This window comes from Mytilus trossulus, chromosome 6 (assembly GCF_036588685.1).
Source record: "Mytilus trossulus isolate FHL-02 chromosome 6, PNRI_Mtr1.1.1.hap1, whole genome shotgun sequence".
NCBI lineage: Eukaryota > Metazoa > Mollusca > Bivalvia > Mytilida > Mytilidae > Mytilus > Mytilus trossulus.
Window position 1 is genome coordinate 25,456,749 of NC_086378.1, and position 14,885 is coordinate 25,471,633.

The 14,885-nt window shown below is 31.3% G+C and overlaps 1 protein-coding gene across 1 annotated transcript; it reads left to right on the forward strand.

The window, feature by feature from the left end:
- The first annotated feature begins 4,895 nt into the window (after positions 1-4,895).
- LOC134722445 (uncharacterized) lies at positions 4,896-11,470 on the forward strand. Its single transcript, XM_063586065.1, has 3 exons — positions 4,896-5,099; positions 10,140-10,262; positions 11,261-11,470. Exons 1-3 carry the CDS (start codon positions 4,896-4,898, stop codon positions 11,468-11,470), a joined length of 537 nt encoding a protein of 178 aa, XP_063442135.1.
- The last annotated feature ends 3,415 nt before the right edge of the window (positions 11,471-14,885 follow it).

The following is a 14,885-nucleotide window of genomic DNA, read 5'->3' on the forward strand; positions in this document are numbered from 1 at the left end:
TGTCCTAGGTAACATGCATAGTCGCATTTGTCATCCATTTTTATGATTATTGAGATTGAGTCATTTTGGGAGAAAAACGACAAAGAGGAGTCAGGATATGATTCCTTCATCAGACTGACTTTTAGTCATAAATAAGACTTCCGGTTTGAAACATGCACGAATACAACTAATCGTATGATAGATAACAAAAATGAAAAATGAATAAGCCAATCGGAGCGTTCTCCATATCATGGTGTTTAGATCTCAAAAACCACTATTATACCTCCTTATAGAAGACAACTATTTTTCGCGTTTATCTACATGTAAACTACGATTATACTTCTTTAATACATAGAGACTCTCTGTATTCTGTCTACTGTTTCGTTTGAAATGTTTACTATTTAAGGATTCATACCAGTTGCATATATATTAAAATAAGTAAAATATGTGACAAAAGAACAACCAATCGTATGCTAGATAACAAAAATGAAAAATAAATAAGGAGCGTTCTCTAAATCATGGTGTTTAGATCGCAAGAATCACAACTATCATACCTCCTTAGAGAGGACAATTGTTTTTCGCGTTCATTTACATGTAAACTACGATTATACTACTTTCATATATAGAGACTCTGTGTATTCTGCCAGGGACTTTCTATGTAAGTATATAAAGTCCCTTACTCTGTCTACTGTTTTCTTTGAAATGTTTACTATTTAAGGGGTCCTACCTCTTGCGTATATATTAAAATAAATAAAACATGCTAAACTTCATTTAAAACTACCTCCACCAAACACTGTAACCTGAAGCGGGACAGATGGACGGACGACCGAACGAAAGAACGTGTTGATGCACAGAATGGCCATAAATGGGGCATACAAAATTTTGTCGAAAGGGAAAACAGTGATTTGGCAAAACTGAAAGTATGGTAGAGATAAGAGGGAGGCAGGACCTTTTTCAGGGCGTCGAGATCGGTTGTTTTTAAGCTAGGGATTTGGGAATTGATCATTACGGAATCCAGGAATATATTTTTTCAATTTCAGGATTTCGGGATGTGAATTTCTTTAAATCCTGCATCTCGGGATTTCATAGTTTTAAGCCCGGGATTTCGAGATCAGGACCCCTCCGACCACCACTCAAATTAGCCTTAGTCGGTTTTAGTCATTCATACATGATTCATATCCCACCATTGCAATTTGGCATGTTAGAATAAGGCCCTCAAAAGAAAAAGCACTGAATAATTGTCATAAAAGCATATTTCATTAGACTAATAATGGTTGATATATCTTTTTTTTTAATCATTTACTGTTGATGATATTGATATAGTTCGATGATATTGTTCAAAATATGCCTATTGATATTCTATGCATTATTACTATTTGTATAACAGTTGTATGGGCCATTGCCAATTATTGTAATTGTGTTTGTGCCAATAAAATATTTGTATTTGTATTTGTATTGTATATAAGCAGTTACATTTATTTCATGTTTGAAACGGTGCAAATTTTTGATTTGATTTGACTTTTACAAAAAGAACCATTGTAGCTAAGGAAAATCATAATTGTGGTCTGAGGCCAGAAACACGAAAATAATTGAATTTAACAGAAAGGAAACAAAATCGGACTTTAAAAAACTGAGGGAGAGAGCTTTTAATACCTTTTATGAAATTCTCCATACATAATATCTTTTACAAATATTCACCCTTCAACAGTTCACAAGTTGTATATGCTTGCGATTTCGCGGGTGTGTTCTAGTAAATTTTAAACGGTGATATTTTCTTTACTGTTTTATACAATCGCAATGTATCGTACAGTAGTATATCGTTCTTGTTGTCAGAAGACATTTGGTTTCAAGAGAGTAACTTGAGTAATAGTAAATGTGTATCTATGAAATTGAACTAAAAGGTGTCATACCACAAACGGATTGATCCTCACAGTGAGCTATTGTCTCTACTGTGTAGGAAGTGTAGGCTAAAATAGGTTTTAACAAGAAGTTTTCTTAATTCCGGACAATAACGTGTGTGTACGTGATCTATATGAAATTGTATCAACAGCTTCCATAACGCAATAAGCTTGGGTTATGACCAAACACGGACTTTGTAGCAAATAATGGGTAACAAAACTAGGATTTCCCGGTTTCAGGACAATAACAACTTGCGTCTATGAATCTCCATGATAGTGTTATGAGAGGTTCCAAACCATACGCTAAAATTATGTCAAAAGGGACTTAAAGAAACCTTTATTCAAACATGAGTTGTACTTGAAAGGGCAAACAGTGAAATTGGCATGGCACAGCTATGACCACTGATTAAAATCTACATGTATAAAAATATTTGTATTAGTAACAACAATTTAAAAGAATGATAGTTTAAAACACGAATCTCAAAAATGAAGAATAAAAAGATGAATGGTGCTTTATTTTTTCATGTATACTATCTTTACTACTTAGTTTTAAAAAAAAGTGTGTAAAACATGTGAATATCTCCTTCGAAATCAGATCGTACTTTGGTTTGATTTTCACTAAATTTATATATCAAACAAAACATAAATTGCTGTCAAATCATAATGTTATACAAATATAACGAGAAAACTAACGCCCTGCTAAATGTACAACAAATAATCTTGATTGTCTTCTTCGTCGATTTATGACATTTGAACATTAATAACCCTGTTTTGGCTTAATTTATAGATATTTCCCCACTAGCTAACATTAAACATTTCAGAATGAAATATAATCATAAATTATTTTTTTTTAAGATGTAGAGTATTAATTTCAATTAAAAAAATTGAATGCTTTTAAGATTTTGTTGAAGTCGGTAGATAACATAATGCTGATTATCATACAGGATAAAAAAAAAAAAAAACAACAACTTGAGATTGTCAAAGAAAAAACTTATAAAACGTATGCCTTTCTATACACAGATCAGCCAGACTAAAAACCATGTATAGAGAAAAAGAACGGATAGATGAAATAAGATTTTTTTCTAAATTCATTCAATTAGTTCAAAGGCCAAATATAAAGAAAAACGATGGACACATACAATCCGGTGTCATTTGAACGGGAATTCTAACAGTTACCTAACACTCACACACACACACACACACACACACAAACAACAGACACACGCTAAAAATAAGATTCCAGGTACATGTAAGCTTGCAGAATTGATAATTCAACAAAAACGACAAGCACTATTACACTGAAGAAAAACGAAACTCTTCAAATCTGATAAAGTTAATACATTGAGATCAATATAAATTTTTGGTTCATTTTTTAGTGTTAGATTTCGATGGTTGAAACATAATGTTTTCAGTCTCTGCATTATTTCTGCATTGCATTTCATATGTTGATTAGTGCAAAGATGTTTTTTTTTTCGTTTTTTTGTTGTGTTTTTTTTTAGTTTTAGAGAATGGGATCGATCACAATTTTTTTATTTAAGAGATAGTTTGTCTTATCCAGTCGAGGCTTTAGTTTTTAATTTTGTTATTGAAATATCTCAATCCCCTTTGTATATTATATAGTTGCTTCATATTTAAAACAAATATCTGTCTCACTAAAAATCAAGTTTAAACATTTGTCGTTGAACTCAGTGTAAGGAATTATTGAGACAAAACGACGTCTTACTCTAATGATATCCTAGATTATGATTGCAAATTTGTAAATCATTTCAATTTTGAAAAGAGCTTAAAAAAAGATTTCCTCTGTCAGTTTGTTTTACGTATAATTCGTTAACTTAACGTACTTTGTAGTTAAACTGTATCAAAACTCTATTATTTAGACACATCAATGAAACAAGAAAAAAATTTGGTAGAATCAGATACCTCCTAAGGGATTCAATCTTTATGCGTCGAAAAGATAAAGGTTTTTCTTATTTATATGCATCCCTGTCATAAAAGATCAACACTTGGTCAATATATCATAATCGGAAATATGATATAATGAAGGTGAAAACAGCATCTTTTTCTGCATGTACTCAAATAAAAATATGCCAATGAATTATAATTTAAAACAAAATCAATAGACAATAAATTTAACTAGTTTGCATATGATAATCTACGATTATTTACTATGTGTTAGCCTTTTATATTTGTCAACGTGTAATAAATTCAATTAACATAGATTTGATTTACTCAAGTTATATTGTTTTTAAGTTTATTTTTAGGTGCATACCACTATAAAGAAGTCTGGTAGCTGTAGATCATAACGGTTAGTAAAAAAGAAGACGTTATATTGTAAGTACGAAGTTCCATATGCTTAATTTATATCGTTTTATGCGCGAGGAATTTTGTTTTAATAAGAAAAGGGAATATAGAGAGACACTCATATATAGCTTTAGAAATAACTCTTTTCCTTTTAATATAGATGTGTCTTAATCGGGTTTACAAATATAGAGAATAAATTCCAAAATAAATAGCTATAAACTAGTTAAATTATGCGTATTTTAAGGTTGTTCTTGTCGTAGAATACACGTTTAGATAACAGGACTGGCGAGAGAACTAGACATTAATGACACCAGTCTATATTTGGATATAAAATATGAAATCAAGGTATTATGGTTTTTACTCTTTTTTTTACAGTTATGAGTCTAAGCATTTAAAAGTCATAATATAATTGAGAATATGTTTCAGAAAACAACATGACATACTTATGTGTTTCATATTGTTTATACAAGAATTATTTGCACTTTGATTGTCATATATTTAAAGAAATTGATATACTAGAATGTGTAATGTTGTTAAATTATATTCTGAGTAAGTCACTAAGCACTCAGAAGTATTTGAAATTAATACTCAACTGGCACATGAACATTGTAACATGCAAGAATAATACTTATATTTTTTGTGGTTAAATTTTGTTATCGATTCTACTTGCTAAACTTAACTACTTTATCTCGATTTTCTTGGTCATTTTAAGTAAAGATGCAGACCATATCTAACAATGATGATCCAACACGAATGGGAAATCTTCAACCTCAACAAATAGCCCATGTGAATACATTTAAAAATTTGGGTACTCTACAGATTGTGCTCGGCGGAATAATAGCATTCCTTACTCTAGTGGATTTAATAGGAGTGGCTTTTATGTTCGTATATCTCTTACCAACATTAATCTGCTCTGGATGGGTAAATATGTTTATTTTGTTAGAGAATTAAAGACATGTATAACTGCATTTGACTCTTTTGAATATTATTAAAGAACAAATTCTTTTTTTATGATTGTAATCATGATCGTATTATTAGCTCGATTGACCCAATAGGCCAAAGGAACTTTTCTTATCACTGGGTGCCCGTCGGCCGTGTCAGTCACCCGTCGTTAGTCGACCTCCATCGTCTGTTAACTTCTATAATTCTTAAATATCATTACAGATAGAAATAAACTGTAACGGCAATAATGTTCAGAAAAGTACTAACAAGTGAATATAGAGAAATGCAATTTCATCCTTGAGAGTTATTGCTCTTTATAGCTAATTTGTCGCACGTTTTTGTTATCTTTTACAAAGTTTTCTCGTCTCGATGTACTGGGCCATTAAAGAGTAATTCCAAGATTGAAGCTTTACGTTTTTTTTCTGGTAAAAATTTATGAACGTTTTAGAAATAATATATATTGCCAGGTTACAGATTTTTTTATGAACATTAATTGAAGACTTGTCCCTGTATTGTTCTTAATCACACTTAATTGCGCAACTAAGTAAAATAATATTTTCAATTCATTTGATTGTCTGATTAAAAAAAATCCGTGTTGGTGTTTTTAGCTTAAATTATCAAGAATTCTTGCGATATACTGTCATTAAGTATCCAAATAAACTTATTTGAAATAAATTAAATAGCAAATATGGTCTTTTCCTAGTTAATAATACTTTCAATTCTATGTTCTCTATTGTTATTTTCCTTATTCGAAAGATAATGTTCACGCTGCCTAATTTAACAGTGATTGTATGTCACACTTTGTTTGAAATGCCCGCGTTGTAGTGCATTTTTAGATTTGAATGAATATTACCTACGAACAACTGGTAACTATTCAGTCAATTTTGTTATTAGCAACGAACTACTAAAATCCTAACCTAGATTCTTTCACAGATACGAATTTGATAAAAAGATTTGACAAATTGTTATAAACAGAATACCATATGCAAACATGTTCAGTGATGTTGTTTAGCAAGCTCGTAAAATATACAATCTGTGTAAACTTACGATTCCTTTTACATTGTAATAAATGTCTTTTATCAGAATATTAACTCATCACTGTAAATTTCAAAATTGTTTAAAGGTACTATATTTTTTGTATGAATAAACTAAAACCTACATGTACAGAGTAGGTAAATATAATGGTTAAACTTTCACGATCCTATATTAAATCAATACCTATATTTTAACCTTGATGAATATCTTTTATTTATCTCAAAGTTTATGACGTCCTAATTAAATATCCATTACATGTGTACCGATTGATATTTTAGTCTATTTTACATGTTTTTCTTAATTACAATCAAACACGCATAAGCGGTCTTTTCATTTTCAGCTATCATATGCCTCTAAAGCTCACTTTCAAACCGTTCAAACATACTTGTGATATCAATTAATTATTTTAGAAGTGCACCTATCTTACGCCGTCAGAGGTCATCTGATTTTCCTCTGTATGTTGTTTGCATTTTTTAATCAAATTTTTAGGAACTGCATTTACTCTCAGATTAGTATTTTGTGTCAAAGAAGGACGGCATAGGCTGCATATTATTTAACATTGTAAACGCCAATATCCATATGGAAATAAAAGCTTACCTATAAATAAAAAAGTGCCAACCAATTGATAATCTAAAAATAATAGGCACAATTACACCCCTCCCAAAAGGGGGAGAGAGAGAAAAACGATATATTAATAAAAAAGAAAAGGTTGTAAATCTGTAGTGAATAAATCAAAAGAACCGATTTCAATCTTAACACCAAGGAAATGTCGCTGTAACTGAATTAAAAAAAAACAGTGAATGCTACATATACTTTATAATTTTTATGCTATTATTGCACAGTTCAGTACAGAAACACAACCATATTGTTTTATATTTACTTCATATATATTCTGAATGATACGTCTACGTTATACACTGACGTCAATCCTAGATACAATAGGTTAAACATGATGTCTTAATTCCTACAGTATTCTCAACATTAGCCAATCCAGTAGCTGCATTTGAAATTCCGCGAAATATAATGACACTTGAAATCAAATAGTTTTACCGAGGTCCAATATAGTTGGAAACTTTTGACCAGTCCAATAGTTCAACGCTTGCAATTTGAAAATATAGTAAAACTAGTGTGCTCTTATTCTACATAGAAAATGAAGACTGATGTATAATAACTGTTTATATATATTATATGATTATAGTTTGTCATAACTGGATGCTTACCAATCTGCATGTCAGAGAATACGGAGTCAAGCTTAAAGTTTAGGGTAAATATAATTCTTAGCTTTTTCTTGTTGAAAAAAGAAATCAACATTGCTGCTATCGCTATCTCGAAACTATGAAAAAATATGTGATGACACTGTTGTTTAAAATGTAAAAAAAAAAAAATCCATGGACATTTCAAACCGGAAAATGGTATTATCAAATGGTACAGTCAAAAGCTCAAAAACATCAAACGAATGAAAAACAACTGTTCTATTTCTATTGTAGAATGTATGTACATTCTCAATACATTTTTTTCTCAGTACAAAGATACATTTTTCACTACTTATTTGGACATGCAAAATGTACAGTTAGTGGTTAGACATAGAATATTTGAGATTAGGTTCTTTGAATTTGGAGTAAGAAGCATTATGTTAAAATATATATAAATGCAATGCAAGTTGGGCTTGACGAATAAAAAGTTGGTACTGATAACAGGTAATTTGGAACTGGGAAATTGGATGTTAAATCCTGATAATTGAATATCAGAAATATAACATTAAGACTACAAAATGTTGCAAAATTGACAATGAGGCAACAACTGAACAATGTAAACCCATTAAAAGCATTTCACAAAAAAGGACTCACTCTGGTAAATATCAAATTCGCCTCCAAGAAAAGACACCTTAACGCTATGTTTAACAGAGTCTTATAAAATAGTTTCTTGTTACACCAATTTTTTCAAGTATACTTTGATTATTTGAAAGTATGCCTTTATGAATAATTATGATATTTTCCTCAAATATATAGATGAAGGATTGAAGACAACAACAAAAGAACGGACATCCACCTGGACATTTTCTATTGGCGATGCTTCGTTTTGTGAAGTGAGGAAAAATAGATTCTTCTAGCTTGTTATAACCATGAAGCTTATAAAAAGTATGCTGAAAGTGAAAAACATGTTTACGAAAAAACAAAATAACAAAGACACAATAATAAAAAACTATCAATACAATTACCATCACAATTATTTCGAAAATGTACATTCCACAAATCATTCATAGAAAATGTTATAATGGCCGGAATATGCATGAATCCCATCAAAACATGGTGAAATGATAACAAATAAACATAAGATATTCGTTTCTTATAGGACGATTATTTTTCACTTCAGAAATCCGCATTTATGGTGTGTAGTGTTATTGGAGCAGTTATTGTTGGCCCGACCATGTGTTTGTTATCATTTTTTTCAGGGTCGTTTGTAAGTAGCAATAATTTTAAGTCGAATTAGTGATCAAAGTTTCATTAGCAAGATCTGTATTGCAAACATTTTTTATCAATTTTAACATTTCTTGTATGTAGTTTGCTGCACCGTAATAAGTGTAAGGTCTGTTTGTCAAGGTAATTAACTGAATGCATAACTCCTATACTGTAAAATATAAGTACACAATCGGTTGTGTTCTTTGCTTGAATCTGTAAATATAAAGAAAGATTTGCAATTAATGTATAAGAATCTTTGATTTAAGACAGAATATTGATTGTGTTATCTACATACATGTATTTAGACTGATAAACATAAACTTCACATTTGATTTATGTTCTGAAAAATTGTTCAACTTTAAAAAAAGAGAGGGGATTACTCCTATAGATAAACGTTTTTCATAAAGAAATCGTATACCAAACCACATTTGTTTTCAATGTTTCTCCCTGAATTATGTTAACTTTGAGCATACTATGAAGAAACATTAAGATAAACCTGTCTTTTTTCATTAATTTTACTGTTTTTCAATTTGCTGCAAACAAACAAATAACAATTCACAAGCCGAAAAAAATATGATTTGTAATCGCCACATTATACATTATCTTAAATCATGTATTCTTTTACTCTCCGATTTTCAAAAGAGGAGCGGATTTAACCCAGGCCAGAGGAACAGTCAATGTCATAGATCGAAAATAAACTGACAACGGCATAGCTACAAAGTAAATAGACAAACTGACAAAAAAAGTACACAAAACTAAAGACTAAACAATACGAACCCCACCAAAACTTGGGGTGATCGCATGTGCTCCGAAAGGGTAACCAGATCCTGTTTCATTTGTGGTATCCGTTGTGTTGCTCATGTATTTTTATAAAGCCGGTAAATATTATTATCAACATCGCATCACAAATTATATATTTGTTACTAAAAGATTGGGTTTTTCATCTTTACCTAACGTTGAGGACTTCCAACAAAATCTCAATTACAGATTTATATCAACTCTGGTGTGCAAAATACATACTCAGTGTCTACAGGTACGACTCGTGTACAATATTTGAGACTTATTAGAAAGAAAAGCCCTCTATAAATGAACACAACAAAATGCACTTATGTCAAGTTTGTGATGAATAGGTTTGACACTTTCTATATCGGCTCTTTATATATCTTTTTATCAATATCGATAACACGGGAGTAAACCATCCGTCTGATCTACTGTCTGGAAATGATGAGTTTGACAAACTACAAAATGCAATGTAATATTGAAAATAGTAAAATATTAACTTATGACTAACAAACAGGGACACTTCACTTGCATACTGGACTAATGATGTATATTGTCAACAGCAGAAAGTGCTATGTGTTGTTGAATTAAAAGAAAAAAGAAAAAAAATGATCTAATGAACTAACCAAATACATCCTCGTCAACAACAGAGAAATTAATAGCATTATACCAATTAATACATATATTTGTTTTACTGAGTGCATCATTATTGATTTACTAACACACTTTTTTATATACATTTCAGCAGTACACGAAAGGGTGGTTTATTCTATCATTTATCATTAGCGTATTGTCTGTACCTGCCATAATAGTTGCATTTGTGTCAGCTTCCTATTGTTGCTGTTGTTGGGGAACACAAAGTCAGCAGGTAGGGTTTATGTATGTGGTCTATATGTTTTCTACCTTGCATTATTGATATTTTAGCGGAAATTATAAGTTTTGATATTGCTTAAATTATATCACAAGAAGCTAATCTATAGAATTGTGAGTGACAAAACAAAATCTACAAGTTAAAATGCGAAAATAAGCAGATCATGTATCATGACTATTGAAATACGACAAGTGTATAAATAAAAGCTTATATATATTCGAAAATCGAAACAATTGAATTGAATCGTACGATCTTCAAGAAAAAAAGGTAAAACACATGGTTATGGTTTCAATTTAAAACGCCAATTAGCAAATACTTCATGTGTACACATTTCATATAAGAATACAAAAATGTTATATAACTGCCAGTAACAACACCGTCCACGAGAAACCAAATGACACAAAAATCAACAACCTAAGGAAACCGTACAGCCTTCAACACTCAGCAAGGTCCATACCATTAAGTCAGCCGTAAAAATGAAAAATGTTAAACAATTCGTACAAGAAAACTAATTACCTAACGTATGTACAAAATATTAAACAGAAGCAAATATGCACTGCAACAAATGACAACTACTGCATTACAGGCTTCTGAATTCGGACATAAACATACAGAATATGAAGGTGTTTGAAAGAGGGTATTGTACCAATTCATCCCCTTACCTGGGACAGTGATGAAACAGTATAACATGAGAACAAACTATTAAAATCAGTTGACAAAGGATTTTAAAACTCATCAGTGATGAATACAAACATAAAAAATAAAATTACATATCTTGCAAAAAACTTATACATTAACACAGTAGAATGACATTTAATACAGTTTGTTCAAACTTAATAACATTTGAGGACAAAATCATGCATTTTAGTCATTCACGATATTGACATGTATTGTCAATCAATAGGCCAAGTACAATTTGTAGGCTACCTAACGTTGATATTTTTCTGTTAAACATACATAGTATAACCATATCTTTGTTTTTATATCTTTTACAGAGGTGTCCTAGTGTGAGCCCTTCACAACCTGCACCTACAAATCAAATTCAGCCAACGAACATGTTATCATTAATCAATACGACCGGAAAAACAGTACCGGATCCTGAAGCTCAACAGTACAATTCTGTTGGCGGAACTGATCAAGAGTTTGGTTATCCACAGAATCCAAACGTCTCTAACTCTTATCCACCAACATATATAAACGCCTAATAATGTAGATTTCAAACGCTAACCAGAGTAGTTAAAGTAGTTGTTATCTTTGATTGATTGAAGCAATGAATCGCTAGACAAATGAGCCTCATCAGGCGAATTCCAGGTGAAAGCGGTTGAGGATAAGTAATGTGTACAGATTATCGTGTGCCAGGTGTTGCAGATTTTCTACTTTAATTTGTTTAAAGGTTTTTTTCTCTCTCTCTCTCTTTGACATTTTCTGCACAACCTGTCTTGCAGAAATATCTCATGAATTGAGAGGTTACTTCTCTGCTAAACAACGACTTTTCGTTTGATGTTTCTGTTTCCATGGTTTCGCTGACATTAATACGAGTTTTCTATTCATGATTGGATATGTAATATAAGGTAAGGGAATCATCTTTCTTAAATGATTAGTTGTAACTTGATTGTGACTTGATGGCAGTTATCTAACGTTTGGTATAAAGTGGTAATTAACGATTGTTTTGGAAAGGAACCATATGATATAGTATATCTCTTCCAGGAATCTCTTCCTGATGGTGTTTTGAAAAGATGAACTATCGATCATCTGTGCATTTTCATTTAGGGTTAGGTAATAGTACGCATTCGTATCAGTTTGTTTATGTTTTTCTCTCTGAGAGGATACCATGGCTGATCTCTTGTTTTATCACATTTTATGTTTGAGCAAAACATTTGGAGCAAGATCTCCTTATCCTTCCGGAGAATCTGAGATAACAGTAGTTTATGGTGGGGTTCGTCTTCCTTCTTGCGTGTCCCTCTGTTCTATTTCACTCCTCTAATAAATGTAGATTTATATATATTTTCACCTTACAATTTCAAAGCTTATAAAAAATGATTTAAACGCCGATTATTAAACGTGTTTCACTTTTTTAGCGTTATTTAAAAAAGTACATGTATGTGTAAAGTTGGAGACAAGTAGATGCAATTTCAGTGGTAGGCGTCCATCCTTTAGTTACAAATGAAAGCAGTTCTGAATATCAGAGTATTGTAAATAAATGAATTTATCCTTAAATTTGACTTCTGTTATACGGATGTTTTTTATTGATTCATTTTTATTTTTCAAGAGGCCAGCGTTGTCGAGTGGTAGTAGTAAACCATGAACATTCAATCGTATAACCTAGGTATGACAGTATGTCTTCTAAATCAAAGTAATTAGAAACTGCAAAACCAATAAATCGTGTACATATAGTTTCATTAAACTAAAAACTTATAATTGAATTAGGTGATTAAGGCATTAAGTATCTTAAAAAAAAAAGTTTATGTATAATTACAAATAGGGAAAAAAATAAAATTACAACTACAACGATAAGATAATTAACATATATGAGATCAGAATTACAAATACAACATCATAAATAAATATATGAATGTTGGATAAACAAATACCGTGACATGTCTTATAGCAAGGCGAAACTACACTCTGCAAAACAGTCATATTCGGTAATAGGTCATTTGAGAGTCATAATTATATGTCTTGGGTGATTCCTATTTCTTTTTATTTGGTATGTCTGTACAATATTTGGAAAACTTGAGGTTATATGGTTATTAAAGCTTGTACTAAAGAAAAAGGGTGTACATTTGACTTGTTGATTTCCAGTGATGGTTATTATTTTATATGCAAATAAATGTATATGATATTTAGTCTGTAGTATCGTACAGGATAAAACTTTACTCATGTCAATTATTTCTTTATCAAAAACATAGATACATCCTGGACAAGATTGTGAAAAGTGCATATTTAACACAATGTTTATAGAAAAATAATGGTGGTATTACACCTTTAGGTGAAGGAGTCATACTCATGACAAATGGTTTAAATTCAAGGTAAAAGAAAGAATAATCTAAATATGATGCAATTATGTGTACAATACTTACAATTCCTGGGTCGATTGTTTTTTAAACGTCGAGTTGTAAAAAGTTAAGAACAAATTGACGGACTTGCTTTTTAAAGAGTATAAACCGGGATTAGGTGTTGTAAATAAAATCTGTGACCGTAAATAACTGTACGATAGATATAGAGAGGCAAGATATTGCCATGAACAAGCAATCTGTGAAAAAACACAAAAGATTTAAGAAATATATAATGTGCAGAGAAGTGACATTCTACCTAACAGAAATATTAAAAAAGGGACGAAAGATACCAGAGGGACAGTGAAACTCATAAATGGAAAATAAACTGACAATTTCATGGTTAAAAACGAAAAAGAAAAACAGACATACAATAGTACACTTGACACAACATAGATTGATTGTGAACCGTTTTTGCCGAAAATGGTCATTATTAATTCGAAATTCGTCAATGATACATACGTCAGAGTCCCGACAATTACAGAATACAATACTACTGAGACCACACAAAGCCGTTTGCAATGCGATAGAGCTGACCGTGATAGGATTACGTTCCGACAGTAACTGATCATCCCGAGAATGCCGACAGTTTTCCAACGGATAACTTCCGTCAGCGTCAGTTCACTGTCGTGTCACTATCTGATCTCTGTCGGATTACATTCGGTAGAATCGGGGGATGAAGTCGTGACAGACTCGGTCGAATTTTACCAGGCAAAAAATACAAATTGGATTAGAAGCGGATTGAGAACGGAATTATCGGGATAATTTCGCTTGGAAATGGTTGAATATCGACGCTTCCTAAATATCTAATTGTTTTCGTGTTCAAATTATTTGTTTTACAAATTTTTAATTAAAGTTTGTATTTCCATACGCGATTCAACTGATCTTGATCAGACTTTCGACAAAGGAGTAGGTCCAGTAAGAGCCCTTTTTGGTCCCAAAATATAGCAGTTTTACAAAACTGATAAATTGTAAACTTTAAGTTATTTATTGAACAGTTGAGTGCTTCTGCTACATAAATATTGGCTATTTTTGACTTTACAATTAACATATATCGGGTACTGGCACCCTAAAGTCATGCTAAATTAATATTGAAATGGAAGTTGTATTTTATGATAATACATAACATATATAAATGTTGAGGATGAACACGGATGCGGCCACTTTCATTTTTGACCAAAACCATCCGAAAAGTGACATTTTTCGGCATATTTGGTTGATTTTTCATATTTGAGCTTGAATTGGATCGTTTTTAAATCTAAATCAGTTCGAATCTTTCACATAAACTAATTGATTCAAATGAAATAGACATTGAAGTGTTTAAAAAGTGGTCAAAATCATTAGTCAGATGAACCTGCAACTTGAGGCCAAAATCGGTCCTTACCGGACCTACTTCTTTCAACCGGGAATGGTCCTATCAAGGACGGCAGTAAAAATCTTGAAAGTGTGACCCCAGCTTAAACAATAAAAAAATAACAAAAATGATGAACTCTGAGGAAAATTCCAAACGGAAAAATTTCAACAAATGGCAAAATTTAAAGCTTAAACTCAACAGCCGAATGGATAT

Excerpts from the sequence above, each read along its gene's own strand:
- LOC134722445 (XM_063586065.1), top strand. The coding sequence starts at position 4,896 with ATGCAGACCATATCTAACAATGATGATCCAACACGAATGGGAAATCTT. Across the intron at positions 5,100-10,139 it reads CATTAATCTGCTCTGGATGG|CAGTACACGAAAGGGTGGTT; the intron begins GTAAATATGTTT and ends TATACATTTCAG. Across the intron at positions 10,263-11,260 it reads GGGGAACACAAAGTCAGCAG|AGGTGTCCTAGTGTGAGCCC; the intron begins GTAGGGTTTATG and ends TATCTTTTACAG.